We start from the raw sequence: 26,522 nt of genomic DNA, 5'->3' as shown, positions 1-26,522 counted from the left end.
TTAAAAAAAAAGTTTTTATTCTTGTAATTTCAGAAGATCCAGGAGGGTTGGTGTGACAATTAGCGAACATTTAAATGCTTGATATTCACTGGAAATAGCCTGTCAGTGATGGCCAAATAATTTCAGGCAGGAGAAAAAGCGTCAGACTGATGAATAACTGACATTTGACCTGCTGTTCATTTCCTAAGCTGGAAGCAAGTGCAATTTATATAACAGCTGAAGCTGGCGAAGAAGGCATAAAACACTGTTTCATGTTTCTGCATTGCCTTACTGTCTAATGCCTTTTAAAAAAAAAGTCTTATTCACTGAGAAACTTCAATGGTTATAATATGTGTATTGATGAGAGGGGTAAATACCTAGGATAAAGCAATTACCATAACCCATAAATGTTACAGAAAATAATGTTTTCCCTGTAACACTGAAAAAAATTGTGGCTAGAAATTTTGTACTTGATAGAATAACAAGGCCTGTGGAAGGTGGAAGCAGGGATAGGTAACCTGGGAGGAATATAGGGATGTTGTCCAAGTATGTAGGGATGGGGCTAGGAAGGCAGCCCATCTGGCAAGGGATGTCAAGGACAACAAGAAGGGCTACTATTAAGTACATCAGTAGCAAAGGGAAGACCAGGGGAAATGTGGACTCACTGCTGAATGGGGCAGGGGCCATGTTGACAAAGGATGCAGAAAAGGCTGAGATACTGAATGCCTTCTTCCCCTCAGCCTTTACTGGTAAGACCGGCCCTCAGGAATCCCAGGCCACAGAGACCAGGAAGTCTGGAGAAAGGAAGACTTTCCTTTGGTCGAGGACCACCTGCTGAGGGATCACTTAAGCAAACTGGATGTATACAAGTCCATGGGCCCTGATGGAATGCACCCATGAATGCAGAGGAAGCTGGCAGACGTCATTGCTAGGCCACTCTCAATCATCTCTGAAAGATTGTGGCGATCAGGAGAGGTGCCTGAGGACTGGAAGAAAGCAAATGTCACTCTAGCCTTCAAAAAGGGCAAGAAGGAGGACCCAAGGAACTGCAGGCCGGGCAGCCTCACCTCCATCCCTCAAAAGGTGATGGAGCAGCTCATCCTGGAGGCCACCTCCAAGCATGTGGAGGAAAAGAAGGCGATCAGGAGTAGTCAGCATGGATTCACCAAGGGGCAATCATGCCTAACCAATCTGATAGCCTTCTACGATGGGATGACTGGCTGGGTAGATGAGGGGAGAGCAGTGGATGTTGTCTACCTAGACTTCAGCAAGGCTTTTGACACTGTCTCCCATAACATCCTCATAGGGAAGCTCAGGAAGTGTGGGTTAGATGAGTGGACAGTGAGGTGGATTGAGAACTGGCTCGAATGGCAGAGCTCAGAGAGTTGTGATTAGCGGTGCAGAGTCTAGTTGGCGGCCTGTGGCTAGTGGTGTCCCCCAGGGGTCAGTACTGGCTCCAGCCTTGTTCAACTTCTTCATCAGTGACCTGGATGAAGGGACAGAGTGCACCCTCAGCAAGTTTGCTGAGGATACAAAACTGGGAGGAGTGGCTGATACACCAGAGGGCTGTGCTGCCATTCAGAGAGACCTGGACAGACTGGAGAGGTGGGTGGAGAGGAACCTCATGAAGTTCAACAAAGGCAAGTGCAGGGTCCTGCACCTGGGGAGGAATAACCCCATGCACCAGGACAGGCTGGGGGCTGACCTCTTGAGAGCAGCTTTGCAGTGAAGAACCTGGGGGTCCTCATGGACAATAAGTTGACCATGAGCCAGCAATGTGCCCTTGTGGCCAAGAAGGCCAATGGTATCCTGGGCTGCATTAGGAAGAGCATCGCCAGCAGGTCGAGGGAGGTGATCATTCCGCTATGCTCAGCCCAGCTGAGGCTACACCTGGAGCGCTGTGTCCTGTGCTGGGCTCCCCAGTACAAGAGAGACATGGACCTACTGGAAAGGGTCCAGCAAAAGGACACTAAGGCGATGAAGGGACTGGAGCATCTGTCATATGAGGAAAGGTTGAGAGAGCCGGGCCTGTTTAGCCTGGAGAAGAGAAGACTTGAGGGGGCATCTTATCAATGTGTATCTGAAGGGAGGGTGTAAAGAGGATGGGGCCAGACTCTCCTCAGTGGTGCCCAGTGACAGGACAAGAGGCAAGAGGCACAAACTGAAACTCGGGAAGGTCCATCTGAACACGACAAAAAATTTTACTGTGAAGTTACCGAGCACTGGAACAGGTTGCCCTGAGAGGTTGTGAAGTATCTGTCCTTGGAGATATTCAAAAGCCATCTGGACAGGGTCTTGGGCAACATGCTCTATGGGACCCTGCTTGACAGGGGGGTTAGACTAGATGATCTTTAAAGGTCCCTTCCAACCTCAACCATTCTGTGATTCTGTGAAATTTATAACAAAGCATGTGCAGCTGTTATAAAAGCAAGGACAGTGCAAAAAGCTACAGACAGATTTTTCTGAAAATTCTTCATGTGTTGACAATAAGAGTTTGACTTTCATGAAAAGTGGAAATAAAGAGACCTTCAGTGTCACACTTCTGCATAAGTTAGATTAAAAAGGAAGACATTCAAAGCGCAAAGTGCTATGGCAGTATTTCTCCAGTGTGTAGAAGTTTCACCTTGGGCCTTGATAAACCCCAATTTATATCCTTCCAAAGAATCCTGTCTATTCTTCAGCACCTTGTCAAAGGAGGATTTGATAGGGCTTAAATTCTCATAACCTAAGGGCATCTACATATCTGCTGTACACAAGTACACAACGAAGCTCTCAGGCGTAAGTACAGAAGTCCAGACACACTGATCTTACTTGTGTAAAGAAGAAATTACACCATTTGCTGGTAGGAAGTTTATCTGTGATTTCATCTAGGAGAGCTAAGAAGCTATTTCTGGGACTTTGCCAAAGGTCTGATCTACACTTAAAGTTCTGTCAATACAGTTATAAATGTCAAGGATGAGATTTCCTTTCATACCCTCAAGCCAGCATACACATGCTGCCTATGTGACCTTTGTTTTTAAGTACTAAGACTTTTTAATATTAAGCTTTTTCTTGCATACTTCCATTGGCCTGAAGTTTGCAGGGGGAAGTATTCTCAATAGCAGGTATCTCCCCCACACAGGGAATATGAATTACCAGTATAGCTACACAAACAAACAAAAAAACAAACAAGAAAAAAAACAATCCCAGAACATTAGCCCTAAGAAATAGCCAAAGCAGGATTATGAGGTTCTTTTTTCTGAAAAATCTGGACATCAGGCACCCAAATTCCCCTCAGATGCACTGCATCTGTGCTCCCAGGGAGTAAAAATACTTGTATACCAAGACCATTTGTTTTTTACTCTTAGATAAGCTAAAGACAAGGAAGCCTTTCTCTTCTGAGAGAAAAGCAAATCGAAACGAGATGTTTACAACTGATGTTTACTATGGATTATACCCTCACCCTGCTTTCTATTAAGAGACTTCTGTTGCTTAAGAAACCAGGTGTTAATCCCTCAAAGTGGATGACATTTTCCAACCCTGCATATTTCAACAAAGCTTGAAGGCACTCAGAGAGAAAGAAAGTTTACATAAAACAGAAAACAGATGTTTAATAAACTTGAGTAATCTGGCAGGCAAGTATGTTTGGTCTCTCCAAAGAACAGCCACAAAAAGGCAGCAACTATTTTCTTCCAGAAACAACAAAGAGAATTTTGGGTTGTTTTTAATTAAAGAGACCAGATCCTAACCAAAAGAAGAATCCTCACCGCCTTTAATATAATTTCATCTCACCTTAGATGCTAAAAGGAAAGACAGAACTCTGATCTTCTCTATAGCATCAGCAGTATCATTCCAATCAAATCAGCATCAGCAATCCATAGAGTAGGATATGGTCAGTGACAGGCATCATGTCAGTCATGGTTAAACATAGTCTGAGTCACTGAATCATCACGGCAGCTTAACATGAGACTAAATCACGTCTTTGGCAATACCTAGAAAGGAACATCACTGATTCTTTCTGCTTGGTAGTAGTTTTAAAGCAGAATATTTCTGGAACTGAAGCAATTAGAAGAATAAATATAAAAGGCATAGCAGTGTAAACATTAAGGTTTTTTGCGCCAGAATGATCTCTAGTAGATACAGCCACAAGCCATTTTCCCCATTTCTTAAAAACTGTATTTCTTTTTGAATTAAACTCATTTGGATCTTCAGGGGTGACTGGATTAAAACCCAAGAAAATTTGTAAATTTTACTGTTTTTATGGAATCAACCATATTGTCTTCAAACTAGCTTAGACTAGAAGAAAGTGAGTAACTGGTAGAATTAAAAGTGAGCAAAATACAAGTAGAATGGTACACTCCAACGCCTCTCGTATAATACACAACATATTTGGCAGTATTGGGTTTCATAAATCTTACAGCAGAAGCATCAACCTTTCAAAATGCTTAAGATCTGTCTATATATGATTATCATTATGTGTACAAATGTGAAAAATTTCTCTTCCTCCTTCACATCAGTCATTATAGCTAAAGCTGTTGTCCTCTCACCTGGAGAAAAGGGACTGTATTTGCTCATTCTACCACGTAATCATAATTCAGGCAAACACTGGTTGAAACACAATGAAGTATTCCTGTTAGCAGTCTTCCAGTTAGCATACCTAACTAATTTTTGCAGCAATCAAATATAGCCTCAGAAGCAAAAAGCAAGACACAAAAGTGTATTCCAACACTTGCATGCAAACTTTCCATAAAGCAAACAACACGGCCAATGGCTCCAAGCCCTGAACGACTGATTAACTTATAACTCATGGCCTGGTTTTCAGGCACTGACTACCTGTAAGTTCCACTAATGTTTGTTCTTTTCTGAGGGTTTGGGATAGACTCAAACTAAAGGTACAGAAATCCAGTACTAAAAAGCTGAATAATTTCAAAGAGGGAAACGCTATTCCAAATAATTTATTTTCTCAAAGGAGAACCTAAAAAAACATGCTTGAAAAGATGACTGACAAAATTTATTTCTCCCTTTTATGTTAAGGACACTAAATACAAAATTAAAATGTTGAACTTGAACAGATCATCTCAGTAATATTTTAGTAATCTTTTTTGAAAGAAGTGCCTATCTTCCCCTCAAACATCTGTATTTGCTTGGAAAAAGTCATGCAGCTAGCTAACTGGGCTGGCAATCCAAATGAGATGTGTATTAATGATCCAGGATTATGTATTCAAGCTTTTATTGGCTTTTTGGAATGTTGGAATTTTTGCACATTCTGCAATGAAATATTGGCTGTTAACAGCAAGCAGAATATGAAAGTTTTTTTATGCACCCTTTCTTTTGCAATATTGCATCTGCAAAGATGAAAGGCCTTCATTCTGGGCTTCTGTTTTTCAAGTCTCCCATACAAACTGACTCCATATACCTAATGTTTTCTTTGGCAAAAAAATGACATTTACAGGCCCACATGAAGCTATGTGGATTTTTTCTTTTCTTTTTTTATTTGCTTGTGAGAAGCTAATTTAATGAGCTGGAAGTGGTATGATTACGTAGCACCAGAACACTAGCACCAAAAGTTGGTCAGTAAAGAGCAACTGTCTTTTAGAAGAACAAATGACACTAAAGTTATTTTACTTTTAAATAGCAGCCCAAAGAACAGAAGCACTGGGGGTGGGATGGAAGTAGGTCATACTTTTCTGCTGTTTTATTGTGTACAGAAAAGACACAGAAATCTGAAGGATTCCATTCTAATAAAAACAGGCCATTTACATAGGATGAGAGGAAGGTGGTTGCCTAAATGCAAGGCTATTGAATCTTCTCTCACAGAAGATAATTTAAAAGAAGTCAAGGAAAACACTACATGGAGTAAGATCCTTTTCCAGTTTTAACTGATGGGTGGGCTGAACCTTTAACAAAAGAAATTCTAGGAATAGCAAGAAAGGAGGACTAGACGGATGGACAGTCCCAATTGTTCTACTTCTTTCCCAAAATTCGGGAAGGAAGAACACCAGTATCTTTTTCTATTTTTACACAGAATTCCAGAGCAAATAATAAATTGACATGACTTAGACTTCTTACCTTCCTACAAAAGGATATGACAGAATATGCAGTAATAAAGCAGCTTGAAATCTGGCCCGTGTGCTAATAGAGAAAAAGATGTCCAGCAAAATTCCTGAAACTGTCAGCAAGACAATACCTTCTCAGTTTATACTTATAGCATATTTGGAATATTATTTTCATAATCATGGCAGTTAGGAGCTGAAGTTTTGGAAAGAGTAGTTCTAGACCCTTCTCGTGTAAAATGCTCTTAATTTTCCACTGAAAAGTAAGTCCATTGATGTGCTTAGGCATATATGTTTAACATCCTCTGCCCACACCCATACTTGCTGCCTCAAATATGGTGTTGAAATGGTGTCACTTTCGTTTTCTGTGTATACTGCTCCAATCTGGTTAAAAACAGCAATCTTGTAAATGGGATGTTTATTCAGGTTGGAAAACCCATACTCCCAATTTAGATGTAATAAACGTTTTTCAGTTTTGTAAAACGGGACTGAAAAATTAATGCCTTTTAAAGGAAACCAAAAGTGATGTGTATAGTTCCGTTTGACTACGTATAATTTAAAGACAAAAGGGTTTAGGAATCTGCTCTGAGACATTACAATCTAAAGGTCATACAAAATACATCAAAAAATCTGATTTTAAAACCAACTGGACTCTGCTGGAATAGATGTAATTATGAAATTAAAGCCTCAGAAAGCATTCATATTGAAGTGATCTGAACGGAAAGTTGTTCAAACCCAGGTCTTTTCCAAATGTCACTGAAGGTTAAAAAACACAGACTAATATGGATATCTTCTAATGCTGAAGCTTGAAAAACTACTCTCTTCTCAAACTGCCAGAAGCAAAGACAGAGTTACAATGGTGCATTGCATTCATCTGTTACTCATGTTTGCTTCTGAACAGCTTCATAAAAGGATCCTGATGTTAAAATAGTTCCTCGTGTTTGTTAAATAGGACTATGAACTCTTATAAACTGTGTCATTTCCAAAGAGTTTTAGGATGGTGAAGTAGCATCCAAGAAAAGAAAGTGTCATCTCTGGGATAATAGGGATATTTATACTACATATGATTAGCAGCACGTGTTTAACTAACATCTAATGATTTAAACTAGAACAACTTTTTTGGACATCGATGAATATCTGAGAACTGTTAATTATATTCTGCTTGCTACAGGTGTTCAATAGGCATTCTGAAGCCCATGCAGAATCATAGACTTAAGTTACATATACATTACTTTATGGCAATTCAGTTTACAAATACCTGCCTGAGAACTTTTCAATACATGAAATTCTGAAGCTGAACACATAGGACTAGTTGGTAAGCAAACTGCAGCAGAGAGCAGACCAGAAGGCACAAAAAACTTGCAAACAGGTAAAAATTCATTTGTTGGTAAGGTAGCCATTTTCCTAATCAGAATTTCTTCATCTTTAATACATGGACAACATTTTAATCACAGACCACAAGCACTTTTGTGAAGTGCTATACATATAAGATCCATTTCCCTCATTGCTAAATCCCCATTTTGCAGAAGGGAAAATTAAGCCAAAGAAGGCATGGAAGTTACCACAGCTACATAAAATGCTAGTAACAAAGGATGAAATTTGAACTCAAGTTTCCAGTTTCCTATTCACTGAACCCTGAGAACTTTGAAAAACATACGTTCCAGTACATTTCCATAACAGCAACACTGTTCAAGAACCTTAAATGTTAATTACTTAAGTACAACATGTTAAAATCATTAGCGGTTACTAGCTGTTAGATAGTATAAAAGAGAGTTGGTCTTCAAACCAAAACTAATCCAGACTAATTCTTTTGATCACGCACACAAAAGCGGCAGTAATTCTACTCCCTTACTTGGCAAGTACAAACCAACATTAATTTCAATGGCCACCAAGTGTATAGAGAAATGTTAAATGAGATTGCTTTGATTCTTTCCCTCCACTCAACGGGTGTGTGAACAACTGCTGTCTGTAAGAGTGATACAAATTAGCAAAAACTTTGATGATTTCAAGTCAACATTCTAAGGACTTGCCAAAGGAAAAAAAAAAAAAAATTCCTTGTAGAGCTATGGTTCACTGGATCAAGGGCAAAACAGCACCAAGAAAAAAAATATAAACTGTTTAGAAAGTGGAAGAAACCACTAATATGATATTTGAGGGGAAAAAAAAAACCACAGAAAAATCCTTTTGACTTCTTTTGAAGCTATTCAAATAGCAACAGAATAATAACTGCAATTTACAATTCACTATGCTGTTCAACATTATTGTATTGCGCCATCACACATTTAATGCTGATTGATACAACAACCATTTTCTTCACAACATGAATTCAATGGCCAGCAAAGAAGCACAAATTTGGAATAAAACCAGAACTGGTTTGAAAACATCCACTTTTAGAAACCTCTAAAAAAATCTTCAGCCACCCCAACCTCCACATCCTTACCGGAACGTCAAAAGTTTCTTGGGTATCATCCAGCATCTGGATTTTGATGGAGACGAGTTTTCCCGGAGGCGTCATAGGTGGTTTCTGTCCATGCTCCAAGGTACTGATCCCAGTATTTTCCTGAGCTCCTAACCGGGATCCTGCTGTTGGTCTCTGCTCTGTTTCACCCATGTTTAGAGAAACACGTTTCTTATATCTAATAAAGGAATAAGGGCAAAGAAAACCATATCACTTATAAATATGAATTGTTGCACATGAGCATTTGAGTGTATATGCTTACAGTTAATAAACTGTATGACCATTAACACAAAGTAATACCATGATGAATTTTTTAAAAATAAAAAATAGACCGTGTAAGTACAGGAAAACCATGCAAACTTTCTATTTTTCAAAATACAGAGGCTAATCATCTGTTGGAGTAAGGAAGATTTTGACAGACTGGCTACCTACAGTACTGCACAACGGGAAAAGAATAATTTTCCTTTTCCCCTGGAAAATGCAACAAGAACATATTGGAACCCACATTTCAATGAATTATGCTAATTTTTACATAGTTACAAATCAGACTGTTAGCAGCAAAACCCAGGCCTCCCAGAGATGGGAGGAAGAGGAGTGCAGCTGGGGCAACTTGCCACTTGTTGACCATCATCCCCTCTCCTGGCCATGTCAGCACTTTCTCCCTTGCCCCTTCCAGCCTTCTCTGCCCCTTTCTGCAGCTACCCCTTGTTTAAGGTTCTCTGAAGCACAAAAGCCAAGGGGGTACAAGATGACCCCTGTGAGATCTATTATATTGCCTAAATATTTTGTTTTTCCTGGGAAACAAATCCTTGACCCCACTGATGGGTCAAGGGCTGTGAGAACCAACTACAGGGAAGTCCAGAAAAAGCCAGAGCAGCAGCACTGGTTGGGAAAAGCAAGGCTCCTGGGCACAGATAAATCTGATTTCTCAAATCAGAAAATCAGATTCTCTCATAGCCCAGGAAGCGGGAGAGGACCCCCAAGGAATGGGCCCCTCCTGACTGTGCCAAGGGAACGCAACACCTGTATCAGCTCGCCTGTGCAGCTTTCTGAATATGGATGATTTGTTTGTATCCATGGAAAGTAACCCCAGAAACTGGCCTGCTAGCTTTGTTTCTGTTCAACGTTTGCACTGCGTTATACAGCACATTTCTGCTAGAGAAATACCCTACCCTAAAAAAGGAGTAGAGCTTCAGTGATCAGGTGTGATTTTTCATTATAAGGTACAGTTTTGAACTTTCTTATTGAATTCAAGGATCACTAGTTTTACTTGTCAAATGTTACACATCATACTAGAATTTTATTTCACTTTTTTCCTCAACCTTTTGACATTCTAGCTGGATTTCTGATAAAGCCTGCTGCTACTGTCTATTCGTCTTCCTTGGTAATCGCATTTCCATTCCCCATGACTTTTATAGGCTGATCAACGACCATTAAAAAAACATGTAGCAAACAGAAAGAACGGAAATGTAACGTTCCAGCTGAACAGAGGTACAAGAAGAGTAGGGCCAATCACAGTTTTTAACAGGCTTTAACTTTGAGGTTAAAGATATTGAGAAGTCTACGGGAAAAATGGAACGGACAACCTAGCCCATGTATTAGTAAAATTAATTACCAGCTCTATAGTATACTCTAAAGAACAGCACCGTGTAATGAGATACCAACTCCCTCCAGAAGGATGGAACACAAACAATGCTGTCTTCAGAGGAGTATACACAGTGTGCTATTCATTACGCATTACTCTTCCATTTCCTGACTAATTTGTCCCCACTGATTTACTATTAAACACAGAAAGTGGCTTGGAGTAAATATTTTGAAAGCAGTACTTTGCTTTAAAAGGAAAAAAAAAAAAAGCGTTAGCTGAGGAGGAGGAGAAGGAAAAATTGGGGATCACACACAGCTACATATCAACTCAACAGGCACAAGTGAAGGAGAACAGGTAAGAAAAAACTCAGGCAACCTAGAAGCTTCCCTACAGAGCAACATAGCCGACACAGCTAATGAAGGCAACCTCAAGCTGGCAATTTTTGCAATGAAACTGTACTATACTACCTACCAGGGCTGAAAAGATACCAGATGAAAGTTACCCAAGTGCCAGCCAAATATTAATAATTATTTCATAATTATTAATCAATTGGCCTTGTAATCCAAAATGTAAAAGGAATCAGTTACATTGATTTTATCCTTTAAAATTAATTAAATTAAAGCCTTTTTACAAGACAAGAAAACACCAATGATAAAGTTGCAGTTGGAGGCAGGAATTCCAGGAAGAAAAGAGAAAAGGCTATATCAAGACTCTAGGCCTATTTCGAAATAAGTCTGATTTTCCTGCATGTGAAATGCATATGAACATTAAAAAAAAAAGATAGCACACGCTCTCAGTCTAGAAATGCCACTGCACACAAGGATACTGGTCCATATCCTTGTTAGTTCAAAAGCAGTTTTATGAGCTCTCCTATAGTCACCATATATCACATACACACCAATACTCAAGAAAGGACCTCTGCAATAGCTTTATTTTTACAGTAGTTTTTGGTTAGGTACACACATTTAAAATAGATGAAGAGGAAGTCTGTTCTATTTATCAAATCCTAGGTGTAGGGATTGATCCAGTACAGTTCAAGTGACAGCATTAAAATAATCAACATAACGAAATATTAAAAAGCTCAAACCTTTCTGTAAATGTTCGTCTGACTAGAGGATCTAGTGACCCACACTCACGCGTGGACAGGCCAATAAACTTAGTGAAAAAAGGAAAAAAAAGGCCCAAGTTTAGGAGCCAAAAAAAATATGGAGGAAAAGTACAAGTCAAACCACTCCACACAGAAAGCTAAGAGACCTTTCTATTATTATTAACAGCTAGTAATATAGAAACCCTTGTAATACATGTATTGAGCCTATCAGTTACACTTGCACACTTCATTTTGGAAGCACAAATCTAAGAAATATTGGCTACTGTGATCACATGTATCTGCCACTTACCAAATTAAAAGCAGACCTTTCCTTTTTAAATCTATCTCAAAGTATTAGCATGCTGTATTCAACATTAAATAATGTTTGTTTTTTTTTCCCTGTACAACACTAGTCTCACTATGGTGCTTCCATAAAATCAGCACAATATATTTATTTTGCCTTCACCTAAAAGAGGCCTTAAAATTTATTACGATTAGGCTCTCTAAATAAAGCATCACATTAGTCAAGCTGCATACCCTTCTCTAAACCACTTTGATTTAAAACACCAAAAAGTAAGGTCACAGAGCGCAACAGAGCAGTATTAAGCAAAACTGAGGGGATTAAGATACCTCGTGTCCATCCCAATGAGAAGGAGGCTCATCAAGGTGGGAAAGAGGATGGAGAAATTTAAAGCCACTCTACTGGAAATAAGACATTGAGGATTTGGGGAGGTTATTAATGGAGAAAAAGCAGGAACCAACATGGCTCTGATACGTTCTGCCTCGATCAGTAGTAAGTGGAAGTAAACAGCCCATAGGGGAGCCCAGGCAATGGCAAATAAAGGACTCATCTGAGCCGATGCAACCCAGGGCCAAAACTGTATCTGTCGTTTCTGCCACAGGTCCTTTGGACATCAGCGCCCTTTGCAGTAGCTGCTGTGGCATCTGCCAAGACGGGAGAGGGAGACTGCTGCAAGAAGCTTCTCCTCCAGCCAGATGGCTCTGCTTCTTGCCTTGCACCGACGCTGACCACCTCCAGACCCTTCCCTGAGCCAATTCACCTTGCTAGTCTGAAAAAATATAATTCAGTGTTTTGTTCTTTGCTGGGTTAGCAGATTAAATGGGCTCTCAGCAAGCTGACAAACCTAAGGCCAGCAGAAGTAAAGCAGAGCCAGCATTTCTTGTAGCTGCTGGCAAGCTGGTAGATTGACTCGAGCCACCTCATGTAATTCTACCTAAAACACCTGGAGGGCACAAACTAAGAGAAGCTACAAATGTCATTATATAGATCAGTAAACATGCTTTTGTCCTAATCAGATGTTAACAATCTTTTTATGCAGTTACTACATGATTAGCTCAGAATTGCAAGTTTTGTATGTACTTAGGTAATAGCTGGACAAAGGCCAAGATCAGGTTCAGCGTAATGCCACTTTAGTTCTCAGTGTTCAAAACTCTGACTAAACAGGTGCATTTTATAGCATCAGAAATTTTCAGGCAAAGTTTCCATGTCTTTTTCTTTGGCAGGAAGAAAACCTAATCAAATGGACTTAACAGTAGTCTTAAGGGACCTGGGAGTATAAGCAGAACTTTTGTTTGGTAGGCGGGCAAGAGGGGGAAAAGGGTTACAAAAAAAATTACAAAATATTGAGGGTGGAAAAAAAGGAACAATAAGCCACTGTTAAAAAGGTAAGTGGAACGTATTTTGGAATAGATGCTAATCTAATCTGTTAACTACTCTGCTTGTTTATGACAGGTTATGAGGTTTGAACATCTGATGCAAAAGATTCCTGAAGTGCTGTTTGAGGAGAACGTCATTCAGTGTCGAGGCCTTTTACACATTTTCAGAGTACAGTGCAGAAGGAAGCACAGTGTCCACTCTTCTCTGTTGACAGGTGGGTGGGGGGAAAAAAAAAAAAAAAAAAAATCAAGGTACAGTGGGATGATGTGACTGGCCTTAAAGTCCCTGAGCAGACCAGTGGCTGAGTTAAAGCTGAAGCCAAGGCCTCTCAGAGGCTGGCCCTGTACTGTCTCCGGATCATACAACAGAGAAACACTTGAAAGAGATTAACGTAGTCAATATAACACCAGATGAGAAAACTCAGACTGACTCAATGACTTATAAACAGTAAGAACTAAGAAGGCACCAGAGGACTAGAAGAAAACCAAATTCAATTCATATCTTCCAAAGGTTAAACATGGAACAGGAAAGAGAATATAAGAGGGACAACTCTGGCAAATTACTAGCATGTACTTTTAACTCCCAGGTGCTTGTGAAGCTCTTGGAAAGCCTCAGCCACTGAGAGGATTACAGTTAATTTGAGTTTGATAACACACCTGTAAAGTATTCATCTTCAGTTTGAAGCACCTTCATATTTGCAAAAAAACCCAACCAACCAAACAAACCCATAAAACTCAACAAGTTGGAATAAGTTTAAAGAATCAGAATAAATGAGCTGTGAGAAAAGACAGGGTGATATGCACAGTTTGAGTCTGGAGGGCTCTGAGAGAAGCTTGAGCAAACCCAACTGCAAGGCTGAAGATGCCACCACCCTCAAAGGCCCAATCCACCCCTGTACCAGAAATTAATGCCTCTCAAACCGAGGTAGCAGAACACCTCCTGCACCTCAGCCACTCCACTTCACAGACTAGTTTATCAACGGAGACCATGTTTCACATCATGTGCTGATTCTTTATCTTTCTGCTTCCCTCCCCTTGGATAACAGCAAAATATATATAAATGTGTGGCCCTGCCAAAAGCACACAACAAAACTGCAGTACCTTCAAATAAGGGAAAATTCTACACTTTCAGGATAAATTGTCAATAAAGCTGGGCTTTCATTAATTTACCAGAATGATCATAATCATGAAATAAGAGAGCAAGTTTCCTGAACCCATACTTAAACAAAACAAAATTAAAAATAACAAGCTGAGAGGAACAGTAAGATTGAATCTGAACTTAGCCTGAAGTGACTGGGGGTGGAAGGAGGGCCAGCAGAGCTCAGGCTTTTGTATTTTGTGAAGTGTTATTTCAGTTAGTTTCTGCAATTCCACTGCAGAATTGGACCAAGAAAATACAGTGATTAAAAATATTAAAGCTATTCATTCAAATAATATCAATACTATTTTTGCTTAAAAACTGTAATTTTGAAGATGAGTTAAGATAAATCAATGCAAAACAAATAAGCCATCCTCAATCCTTGCTCAGAGATGAAGCACAGTGCTTCAGGTATAGCACTGATGGACGATGGTCCATGAGGTAGCAGACACCATGCATATGGCTAGCAGTCACAGCAACGAATAGCAAATTTTCAAGTCATGCCAAATGAAGTGAATGGATCAGCTACGTTCCAGGTAAACAACAATAACCACAATTCATTTCCTGAGCTGGAGTCGCTGCTCATCAAGTGGGACATCTGCGTTGGAATACCTAAACTTGACAGATTTACCCTTTCTGAAAATGAAAAGCAAGTATGTTTGGTAGGAATGGGAAGTCCACAGCAGAGAGGTATATGTGTGTGTATAAAGAGAGAGAACTTTGAAGTCATCATCTTATTATGAGTCTTTTGCAGTTCCTCATTGGAGAATTTTGAGAATTTCTCAGGAAATCTTATCTACACAGTCTGATTTTCTTAAGGTACTACAAAAAACCACAGACAGCTGCCTCATTAACAAAATGTTCATGCTTCACATTATTCTGAGACATCACATGCAGTTTTACACAAGGGTCCTAACAATGAAAACATACATTAGAAATCTGACATAAATCCAGAAATTTTTCATTAGGCTAACAGACCAGTATTTTTGTGGAAGCAAAGCAATATGAAATCAAAAAGCTCTCATTAGAGAAATAGTTCAAGCTTGGAGGGCAATACTCCAGAAAACAGGAGTAGGGTGTCTGCTTCTCTGTTTACTTGCAGCAGACTTCAAGTTTGGTTGTTCAACCTCTAATGACAACACAGCAATAGAAGGTTTCTGGACTCCTGTTCAGACTGCTGCTCACATTCACAGTATTCAGGTTGAAAAGGAGGGATTATAAAAAGCACCTTCCAGATGATTGGGCTGTCTTTTGGGATAAAAAAAAAACAACCCCCCCCCCCCCCACACACACACACATACATGATGTGAATTCAGAAGTAGGGAGGCTCTAGGTAAGGTATGGTTTAGCAGGTCAGTGTTGGAGGCTCACATGTAGCCCCAGTGGAGAGCAAGAGCTGTCTTAGGGTACAGGAGGAGCTCCTAAATTGGGTTCCTGAAGAAAAGAGTGTGAATACCATCAGTGTGTTCAAGGACAGTCTCTAGCACACAGATCTGTTTTTCTTACTCCTGTCCCTAAGGATCCAGATCATTATCCTCTTCAAACCTGCCTGCCCAAGGAAACACCAGGACTCCCTATGTTTGCAGGTCTCGGAACTGGATACCCCAGATTATATCTATATTGGATACCCCAGATACCCTCTGGTAAGACAGGATGAATTTTCTTCTACTGTAGGTACTCTCTGTCATGAAATAAAGATAGCCTGCAAAGTTGCCTGTCTTGGTCAGGTACAGTACAACACACAGCATTAAAAGCACCTCTTCTAAGCCTGTACGTATAGCAAAGAACCGGAATCCATTACTACTTTTACCTTTAGAGTTATTCAGCTTCCAACTTGAGCTCATTTATCTTCATTACATACAAGGCCTAAAGCTGTTTGCAATTCTGTGGTGCTGTCCCAACTCCAAATCATGTCCCAGATGTCAGCACAGAGCAGTCCCACCCTTCCCAAAACTGATGTACACTATCTTCTGCTCACCTTACACAGCAGATCCATCAGCAAGTGCAGCAATAAACAGCTTTCTGTGTGCTTTTGCAATTGTTTCTATGAAAAATCTCCTCTCTTAAGCATAACTACAACCTGATCTGCAAATCACGCGAGTTGAATCTGTAAATAGTGTTTTTTTTAAACCCATAAAACTAAAATTACTTTTGATGACTGTCAATGATATTAAAAAAGGCAGCAAACATATTGTTTCCCTATGTGCTATGTTTTCCAGACAATCTTGTATTAGAAACTCTCGCAGACAAGAAATGGTTATTTTTCTTTCCAGAATCTCACACAAGCAAGCAAAGCCGTTACATATATGTAAGTGAATAATTAGAAACCTTCATACACTCACCCCCCCAAAGGAACCCCTTGGAAAGTTCTTTATTCAATCTACTCTTGGGACCAACTGTTACCATTGCCTGAGCTCTAGGGACTTGTCTGCATTACTCATTCTTCATTATATAATTTTGTGGCAAGTCCCATGCAATTTACTTGAGCCAGGAATGCCAATATCATATTCGAACTGACACAGCCAATTTTTTATTTTTTTCTTTAGTTTTTAAAGCAGCCAAATAGAAGGCACTGCACAAACAGGTAATTTGGGTTACTTCTGGAAGGAAAATTAGTGTCCTACCTGCTGGCCAAAGGGGATTTTTAGCTCCTATTGCTCAGTTAGCGACTCTCTCCCAACAACAGTATTACATGAACTTTGTTTTCCCTTAGGGGTCATGGACAGTCTGAGCAAAATGGGAAGCTGCAATCAAGCTCCTGGAGCCCTGAATACTTTAATAGCCGAGAAAGGGATATTTCTGCACAAATGCTTTGTTTATTAAACATATAAAAATTTGAATTAAATATTGACCAGTTGCTTTTTATTTACTATATCACTACTTCATTAGCACGTGTTTATGACTTGGATATAAAGTTCAACAGTGTCTGAACTCCTTTGAAAATACTTTCCTGCTATTGCACTTTCCCCATCAAATAGACTACATTTTTTTCTCTATTATATTCTACATATATTCTATATATTCTGTATTATAGTCTATATTTTTCTGTATTATTTCACAGGGGGGAAAGAAATTCTTATTTTATTATGAAACTAACAAGCGGCTTCTGAGTTCTTGGGTTTTTGTTTCCTTCTTCTTCAATCTGTGGTCAAGTTGCTTCCTGTCTACATTTCAACTGCCAGCATAAGAAATTATGTTTAGGAAGAAGTTGCAAGCTACTGGTATCATGTGCTTATACTCTATTTCATTGATACCCCTTATCTTTTTGTACAACCTATTTTGTGCCGATTCTGTCATAAAAAAACTATTAATAAAGTAAAATATTAGCACGCTTCACAGCTGACAAAATGCAACTAAAAAAGTCCCCAGAAAAAAAGAAACACAAAAAAATTAAGAATAAAGAGTTAATGAAATGCATGCTGAAGTCACCCAGTCAGTCCTTTACTGACAGTAAAATGAGTTTCAGAAATGATAAAGTACATGTTATCATTTCAGAAAGACCTAAAGCATTTTAAAATTGAGATATAAAAGCATCGCCATATGTGAAAAATATTATTTCACATTATGGACAGAAAGACTGTGGAAGCTTTATAGCCATGGTAAACCCTAGGACCAGACAAAGATGGCTTAAGAAAACCTCTACTTTTTCTCTTTCCAGTCAGAGCAGAGTTTCTTGATCAACTGGGTCATCACCAGAGCCCATAGCTTGGCACTTAAAAACACAAGCAAAGGTGGGTAAGAACTTGAAGCAGTTTGGTGGTTCAACATTAATACAAATCACTCCTGAAGCCATTAAAAGCATTTTCCAAAACCCTTTCACGCCATCACTCTGCATAAATAAAGCTGTTGCACCAGCTGGAACGCTCTGGGCTCATTCACCCATACAACACCTCATGCGAAAGCCAAGCAGAATGTGCTTATAGTATAAGAAAGTAAGACTTCCTTCCAGATTTAACAGAATTCTGAAAGGGTTCCAGCAACTCATACCCAGCCTGAAGTATAATGTAGACATTTTTCCATGAAATAAAAACATGTCGAAAGAATGAATAACCCACTACGTTAATACTACTGTGCGGCACTTGGGGGAAAACTGATACAGCTCTGTTCTTGAGAAATAACTAGCTGGAGGGGCATATTATTACTCTGAACCAAATATTGATATATAGAGGTGGTATTCATACTGCCTAAATACAGGCTGGCTCCTCCAAAGGGCGTCCAGAACCAGAGCCTAATTTAGGTGTCCAGCTGCCCTTCAGAGGGACTTATTCCTTCCCCGAGCACACAGACCCCTAGCAAGGCTTGCCTCCTCCAGCAGCAAGAGTCTAAAATTGGGCCAGGTGCTGATGCACCGCTCTCTCCGCTGCCGAGCGTTGGTCCGGATTTGTTATGTTGATGGCATGCTGCAAAAGGACAGAGCAGAAGCCAGGGAGCTGCAACGCAGTCCTGCGCAAAAGGAACAGTACATGAGTTGATGACACCCGTATGCCACAGCAGTCTAGAAACCGCAAGGGGCAATGATATGAGTGTTCACCATTATGTATCCAAGCTGGGCCTATCAAAACATGTAAAATTGAAGCCGTAATTGTCTCGACTAGTTTCCTCTTTGCCCAAAGCTTGTGATCAGACTCCCACAAAATTATTATGTATACACAGCATATGGTCTTCGACCAGGGAAAACATATTTATGGTCAAAGTTGTATGCCCAGTTTACAGACAACCATAAAAACATTAAAAAAAAAAAAAAAAAGCAGGCTTTAAATATTTAAATACCTGTCCCTAAAACATAAGTTTGCAAAACTGCTGAATATAATTAGATATATTTGAGCATGGAATGAATTTTTTTTTTTTTTTTTTAGTTAAGGTTTTTACCAGAAGCCTTTAGTATGGCTGACCAATAAAATACCACACTTGATGACACAGTTCCCAGTAATAACTGCTCATATACTTTTGTGCCAAAAAAAAAAATCTGCTTTATGTACAGCTGTTTAAAAACAAACTTAATAGATTCAGTGGCATGCTGGTGGATATATAACTGGTCGTGAGATGTGATGGTATAACATCACACAAAAGCATTTTCAAATTATGCCTTTACTTTCCTTCAAAAATAATTCTAAAACCTATAAAAACTTTCAAACTTCCTTAGGTTCCTATTTCATTTCTCTTTTTGGAAATAGATCTTATGCATCTAAAAATACTAAACCCTTCCAAAAAGGGTACCAAATTGTTGAACCTAAATGATTTACCAATTTAACTGTTTTAACTTAAGGACTTGACCTGACAAATTATGACTAGTCTTTATTACGAGCAATCTCTGGATGGGGGGTGAAGTCCCAGAGATGGAAGGACAGAAAAAACCCACTCAGGTTTTCTAACCAGCGAACCCATTCACAACTTGGCATGTTATCTGGAACTATCATTGTTAATTGTGCAATCCAGATCATTCTTAATCGATAAAAGCACAGGGAGAAAGCAGAACCACAGAGATCCATGGAGAAACTCTATGTGCATGGTGCAGCCTAGACACTGTCCGTCCCTTTTTGTCAGGGGACGGCTCTCCTGATCTTTAAAAGACACAATACCTCTGTCTTTAGATAACTGACAGCACTGCATTCATTTTGTTAATTCTGTGAACAGCTATCACAGATACTATGAGACAGAGATACAGGTATACTGCTGCCACAGGGAAATGCCTCATTTTGTATCTGGCTAAAATATGAGAATTTCATATGCTGCTTTAGGACAGACTACACCATTTCCCCCCAATCAAAGGTCGGTTTTCTGGTATAAATTTTTATACCAGAAAAGCCCTATTAGCTGCTGCTATGTCTGTGAAATAAACTGCTTTTCCCACTATAACGTATTTCACAGTGAAAACTGGCATAAGTTATTCCAGCCATTGCTAGTTTTACAAGCTGTATCTAGAGGAAAAGGCCTTGCCTGTTCAACCACACCACCATGGCTTTAATCAACTAGCCTGTTTCAGTGAAGATTACATCCTTGTGGATTCTGTTACCTTTCAAAACTAATTACTCACAGGTGTGGAAAAAAAAATATTATCTGTAGAATCTGTACATTTTGCTACTAAAGGAAACAATGAAAAGCATTAGTTCTCTTGTTCTATTCTCTTCTTTGCAGTGTTCACAAGAAAAAGAAAGCAGAAATACTGCCAAAGCTGCTTATCAGTCTGCACCATTCTCCTTTGAAATATCATCTGAAGTTACACTGAGAAACAGCCTTTACAATCTGGGTAGAATTCAGAGGCGTAAGATACAGATTCTTTTTTTAAATTAAGATACCGAGATGTAGAAGTTGCCAACGAACAATCAATCAGAAAGAGAGAAATAGTAAATAATGCAGGACTTTAAAGTGATTGCTACCTTAAAAATTTTGACTGGTGCTGTCACCAGGTAAAAGGCTTCCAATATTACCTGGCACAACTACTGTAAAATAGCATGGTACATAGCACTGGTGCCCTAAGGTAACAGGAAGATCGGGTATTAGATTGCTCTTCACTTTTAGAAAATTATATACTCATATTCATTTCTTGGCTCCTGATTCTCAAGTTTAACTTTGGATAAGCTGAATATGGCCCATATCCAATAGAAGTATACAGCACACACTTGGCAGGCAGAGACCTCCAAAGCATAAATAACCAAAGTTTCCTAAAAGCCTCTCCTCACTGAGCATGCTTGAACTTCTCATGTTTTCCCCCAACAACCACATAGTTCAAGCCTCCAGACGGAGTGGATGAGCTTGCTCTGGCCCCAGAAGAGGACTGCAAAACTCCTTTCCCTCTCCCGACTGCCCAAACCAGAGCACGTCTCAGCCCTGGAGCAGGGCCAGGTGCTGGAAGCCAGGGAAGGGAGTTCGTGTTTGCTGCGTGCCCCATGCTGCCACCACTGGCACCCAGGCAGCGAGGAAGGGGAAGCAGCACGGCTGGAGCGCACCGTGGCCCAGCGCCAAGTCCCAGGAGGCAAAGGAGCAGGTGGGGACAGGAGCCCAAAACAGGAGGCAGAGAAAGAAACGGATGGGGATGGGCGCCAGGGAGCAGGAGCCAGCGCCCAAAACGAGACAGTAAAGGGGGAAACGGGACTGCTCAGGCAACAGTGTGTCAGAGACTTGAGAAAAAAAATGGACAAAAATGGGAAAGACGGGTCAGGGCAGGCACCTCTGGCAGGAGTCTGGAAGGAGAAACTGCAGCTAAAAGCTGACGGAAGCTCAAAAACTGCCAACAGGCCCCAAAGGATGCAAAAGGCCTGGTCAGAAAGGGCAAGACAAGGGGAAAAAAAAAAAAAAACACACAAAAAACAGTTGATCTTGGGACAGAGAACTTAGTCCACTTCCTTCCCGAGCTGGGAATTAAAGTCGATGATCCCATGCTGCACGTGCACCACACCACACGCACCTCTACTCTTGCCGAGTTACATTAGTCTCTTGAGTGCCAGAAATCTTGAGTGAGGCCATAAAAGTTACAGCTGCTACAGGAGGTTTCATTTTTAAAACAGAATGGATTTTGCCTTTTTTTTAAATGGGCAGAAAAAACACACTTTAAAAGATGAGTTAAGATTTAGGAACTGTTTGATTTAAAGCATGCCATCAAACTTAAGTTATTCCTTCCTGTTCTTACACATCACTGATTTCCCTTCCTTGGCCCTGCCAAAGGATACTCTGCTTCATTTGCTGCACAGGACAAAACAGACAATTAAGGGGAAAATATTTAATATCTATTTCTTCCTCTTTCTTCCATCATTAAGGCTTATTAACTACACACTGCTCATATTCTGCTGTTAAGACAGAATTAACAACAAACAATGCTTTTGCACTTTACATACAGCAGGCTGATTTACTACCTCAGACTGTACTTACTTTAATTTCACAATAGCCTTGTGAGAGCAGAAGGAATGACATTATCTTTACTTCATACATGAGGAATTACGGACACAAAACCCAAGTCCTCAAAGATACAAGATATTAACCCAGAGGGATCTAGGAGCCTAAATCCATTTATCGATCTAGGTCAAAGAGACTGAAGTTCAAAGAAAATCCACCGATTCTGTACTCCCAAACCGAGGCTCTTAGGGCCTGATCATGCCTAAAGCATTTCAAGTTTGGCAGCTTTCTTGACATACGATTTCAGATCCTTACACTGTGGGCTATGTTTAGGAACATGAAGCTTTCTGTTAATCAGCTCACAGCTCCCAAGTTTTAATTAAAGAATTTAACCATTTTCTGAGAGTTTAAGTCAGTTCCCAGTAACACAGGGAGATGCGTCCAGAGCTGAACACAGTTCCTTAGAAACACAAGGCCATTTTCAGCCTCCTCTTCCACCATCTACAAAAGGTGAGACATGACACCTTTCTTGCAGACAACAGTCTCTCCTACACAATAGGGCATCACTGTAGAACTATCAGACCCAGCTAAGATGACAGATCTTCAGAGGGGAAAAAAATGCAGCTAAGTAATTAAAGATTGTGTCATAAGTGACAAAAAGGGAGAATTATGGCTTTTAACCTTGGACTTTCACTCTGCAACATTAATCAAGTTCTTTAAACAGTATCTGATCTGCAATTATATTTGAAGCAAATATGATTGACATTTCCTTGAGAGTTCAGGTAACAGTATCTTTGATTTTCATACTTCCTGAACATGAATACTCCGATTTCTACAAGGACTGTGGAGGTGACGCGATTACCTTTAAACAGTCTCTCATCATCTAGATGAAACAAACAGCATACAATTTGATTATCAACAAGAGGAAAAAAAAAAAAATCATCGATATCGGCATTGCCTTCACCTCACCTCCAACTTCTCTAGCACTGCAGATGTACACAGGCAACCTGATAGCTCCTCTCCTAGCCATTCCCTTGTGTTCCTCCTGCCCCCACACATACACCCCAGTCTCTGTGTCTTTCGACTGCGGAGACAAGCATCCAGACGATGCTCTGGGCATACTGCAAGAGCGGGCACGCATGAAAGCGGTCACAGGCAGAAAGCACAGGTGAGCAGGGAGTTGCACCTGGGAGCAAGGTGGTGGTTGGAGGAAACACAAGTAAAACGTTAGTGTTTGAAACACAAGCACTGAATAGAGGGGAGAGGGGAAAGAAGTAATTTTCTACTGTGTGTTGATGTAATATTATGCAGGTAGGTTTATTTTATGCAAATTAATGCATAGACTATTCCCAGGGGTATAAATCATTACAGCAGAAGAAGGGGCATCCACTTTAAAAATAAGAGAACATCTACCAAGTATGGAAACTTTTCCCCTCTAGAGTCAGACAGGTTTTTCAAATATTTTTCCAGTGTCACTAACACAGTCAATGGCTCTGCAATCTGGGCTGGCCAGAGTGAAGGAATCTGCGCTACTCCACAGGGAGCACACATTGAATCCAGAAGGTAGTCCTCCTCTCACCCCCTGGGGGTTTTAGGAATGCCTAAGTTCAGTTTGGGAAGATGAAAATCATTGAATGCTAAAACAGCACATCCCTACCCCTGTATCTCTACCGCTGGCTATTCCCTATAGCCAGGGAGCCCCATATTTTGTGAAAATCTAAGTGTCTGTCCTGTGAAAGGACAGAAAACTCATCTCCGCTTCAAGAGGAACAGAACAGCTCTTCAGAGCAACAAACCAGCCGTCTGGCCACTCCAGTGCCCCTGCCCCAAACACTCTGCCCTCTACTGGGGAGAGACAGGCCAAGCTGTCTCTCAGCCTCTGTGCAAGGCTGAGATGGCATGCTTCACTCGTCCATACTTGGGGGCTGCATTTCTCCTGCTCTCTAGCTGCTGAAGTCAGGCACATAAATACTGCAGAATACCACACAGAGGTGTGGGAAAGCACAGGCACATGTTGCAGCTACCAAGAGCAACAGGGCAGGGAAAGAGCCGAAAGACTTCATAGGAAAATATCAAAAATTCCAGTACCAGGCTGTATCTGACCCTTCTACCCCTACGTACACGCACACTCCTGGGTTAGGTTTAACAATACGTCTTCTGAATAGCAGTCCGCCCTTAACTTGTCTTAGTCACTTTTATACTCTCCAATCTGGAAAAGAATCACTGTCCTATCTATCTTGCACCACCTTCTTCCTAAGAAATTTAAGTTCATCCAATGTGGTATAGGAAACAAGCCACAGCTCTGATTAGTTCAGAAACATAGGAAAATTCAAAGTATTTACACCCAGTAAATAAGCCAAAAAGTAAAGGAAATTGCAATACACTGCAGCTATTCCTTAATACATTTGCACCCTGGCATGAAGCAGCCCTTCTCCATTTAGTCCCCACAAAAAAAGGTTAGGGCACTCTGATCACAAAAGCAGCAGCAGGAAGAAAGCAAAAGCCCAGCACAAGCAACAACACATACAAATCAATAAATTTACTGGAGCTTCTACCGGGCAAAGCCAAAGCTTTGGTCATGAAAAACTGATCAGCAGAATGGACACGTTGTTTGCCATTGACTCTGCTAAGAGACCACACAGGGCTTTCCGACTTTGCTATGTAATCCAGAATCCTTTCCCTTCGCTCCAAAGCCTGTCACTAAAAGATGCAGGATGTTAATCTGTCCGCTGCGGGGCTGTTTACTTGCTCTCCTACATAAATAGTCATCCAGTGAAGCTCAGGAATTGCACACTAAATGCAGGTCCTGTAACACAGTATTTCCCTCTTCAGTTTTGGCCCATCGGTTCAACAGGAAGCAATGCAGGAAATCCAAGGCATCAGTGTGATTCCAACCCATGCCCTTCCTGTCTGGGGAGAGAGAGCTGAAAGCGTCTGGGACTCCCGCTAACAGAAACAGTCAACACCTCTGCTGAAGACAGGGGAGGGAAGGGAAGCCAACAACAACAACAAAAAAACCCCACAACTACCCAAACCAAAGCTAAAAATAGTTTAGTCAGCACACATCAGAAGAGCCTGTATGAACTGCAAATTGGTGTTCCAGCTCCATTTTTCTGACATACATAGACATACAATACTGCAGTCAGGAGGCGGTGAAGCCACGTCTAAGCAAGCTTTAAGCAAGCTAGCTAAGGCTGCGTAGCTGTCATACTGTGTCAGCATGGATAGAGAGCAGCAGTCACCCCTCAGCTCCATGCCTTGGCAGCCTGACTGCCATTGCACACAGGGGAGTAATTTAAAACTGTTCTGCTATGGTTATGGCCATGATCCTTAATGTTTATAACACCCCAGTGGTACAGTTGCAGGACAGTTATCCATGAATTGCAGCCAACCTGACTTTGGAATAGAAAAGCCTCTTTTGACAGCAACACAGCCTGCTGAAGGCACGTCATTGTGTGCTCTGCACATTTCCCCTGTTGCATACAGGGCAACATCAAAGTTATCATTTTCAACGGTATCTATAAGATAGTCCAAGCTGCCTAAGGGATCTTTCCACCAGCTCCTAACAAACTACGGTGTACTAGAACGGCACTACTCAAGTGTAAGGGAGAGAAGCAGGAGATAGCAGCCTTGGCACACAACCAAGGAAGTCACTCCCCAGTGTATTCAAGACTACCACGAGCTTTCCTCTTTCAAACAAAGCATCAAACAAATTGACTTGACCTGTCAGTCAGTAAATCCATAACAACAAAAATACACAAGCAAAAAAGGAAATTCCAACTAGTTATAGAGAGCTGGGGGGAGGGAGAGAAGGTAAGAGAATATTCTTTCCTGCATCTATTTTTAGGCTACGTAATGCTGTCTGAAACCATGGCAATGAACCTGCTGTAAATCCCCTCAGCAGCTCGATGTTTTGTTTCCTTATAGACAAGGATAAATGAGTGGGTACTACCGATTAAGTAGTCCAAGTCAGAAGTGAATCAACTAGAGGCTACTGAAAGCATGTCTGTCAGTCAGCAAAACTACCACTACTGGTTACTCAGGGTGGGAATAGCTGATCGAAGAGATCAGCTTTTCACAACCTGAAATCTAATGAGAAATCATTTACAGCCTTAACACACATCAGCGAAGAGGGACCAGCCTCCAGAACGCAACCTGGCCAATGCTGCTGTCTGCTTCTGGCGCCTTTTGACGTCAGCAGTCGCATCCTCAGCGACCCTGGGTTCGTTCTGGCGGGGCCCTGCTGACCTGGAGGCAGAGGGACGGCTCCAGCTCACCACCTTTGTTGCCCCGTCCCACGAGGCGAGCCGTTCGCCACGCTGCCCTCTCGGTGGGTCTGAGGTGTGAGCCAGGCTCGGATGACCAGACCGCCTGTCAGCGCCAAAAAGAGGGATACCAGGCACTGACAGCCTATCTTCATTTAATCAGTTACCTTGGCTAATTGCGTCCAAAGTTCGTAAGGAGTCTGCAAGCCTTTCAACACCAACGGATAGTTTCTGTAAAAGAACAGTGGACTTGTGCATGATAAGTGAAGCATGAACCTCATTAAATGAAACTAACAAAAAACTCCCCAATGTCTGATGAATTTGTTATATCTGATATACAACTATACTCTATGTAACAGCCATGAAAGAAAAAGGATGTCAAAATCCACAACTTCGTGAGGGGTGACAGGGAAATACCCTCTCAGTCCCCCCTAGGATCACAAGTAAAAAGTTGGGTTTGTATTCTGGCTG

At 40.8% G+C, this 26,522-nt stretch overlaps 1 protein-coding gene across 2 annotated transcripts in view; it reads right to left on the bottom strand.

The window, feature by feature from the left end:
• FARP1 (FERM, ARH/RhoGEF and pleckstrin domain protein 1) overlaps nt 1-26,522 on the bottom strand; it is a 222,460-nt gene that overhangs the window by 170,156 nt on the left and 25,782 nt on the right. The window contains exon 2 of one of the 2 annotated variants that reach the window (XM_067293549.1): nt 8,452-8,647. The exons of the other annotated variant lie outside the window; for it this stretch is intronic. Coding sequence (XP_067149650.1) covers nt 8,452-8,622 — 171 coding nt within the window. The 5' untranslated portion in view covers nt 8,623-8,647. The remainder of the gene's footprint in view (nt 1-8,451; nt 8,648-26,522) is intronic. 2 annotated transcript variants of the gene reach the window in all.

This window comes from Apteryx mantelli, chromosome 1 (assembly GCF_036417845.1).
Source record: "Apteryx mantelli isolate bAptMan1 chromosome 1, bAptMan1.hap1, whole genome shotgun sequence".
Lineage (NCBI taxonomy): Eukaryota > Metazoa > Chordata > Aves > Apterygiformes > Apterygidae > Apteryx > Apteryx mantelli.
The sequence above is the reverse complement of the archived record's forward strand: the minus strand, read 5'-3'. Positions and strand labels throughout refer to the sequence as shown.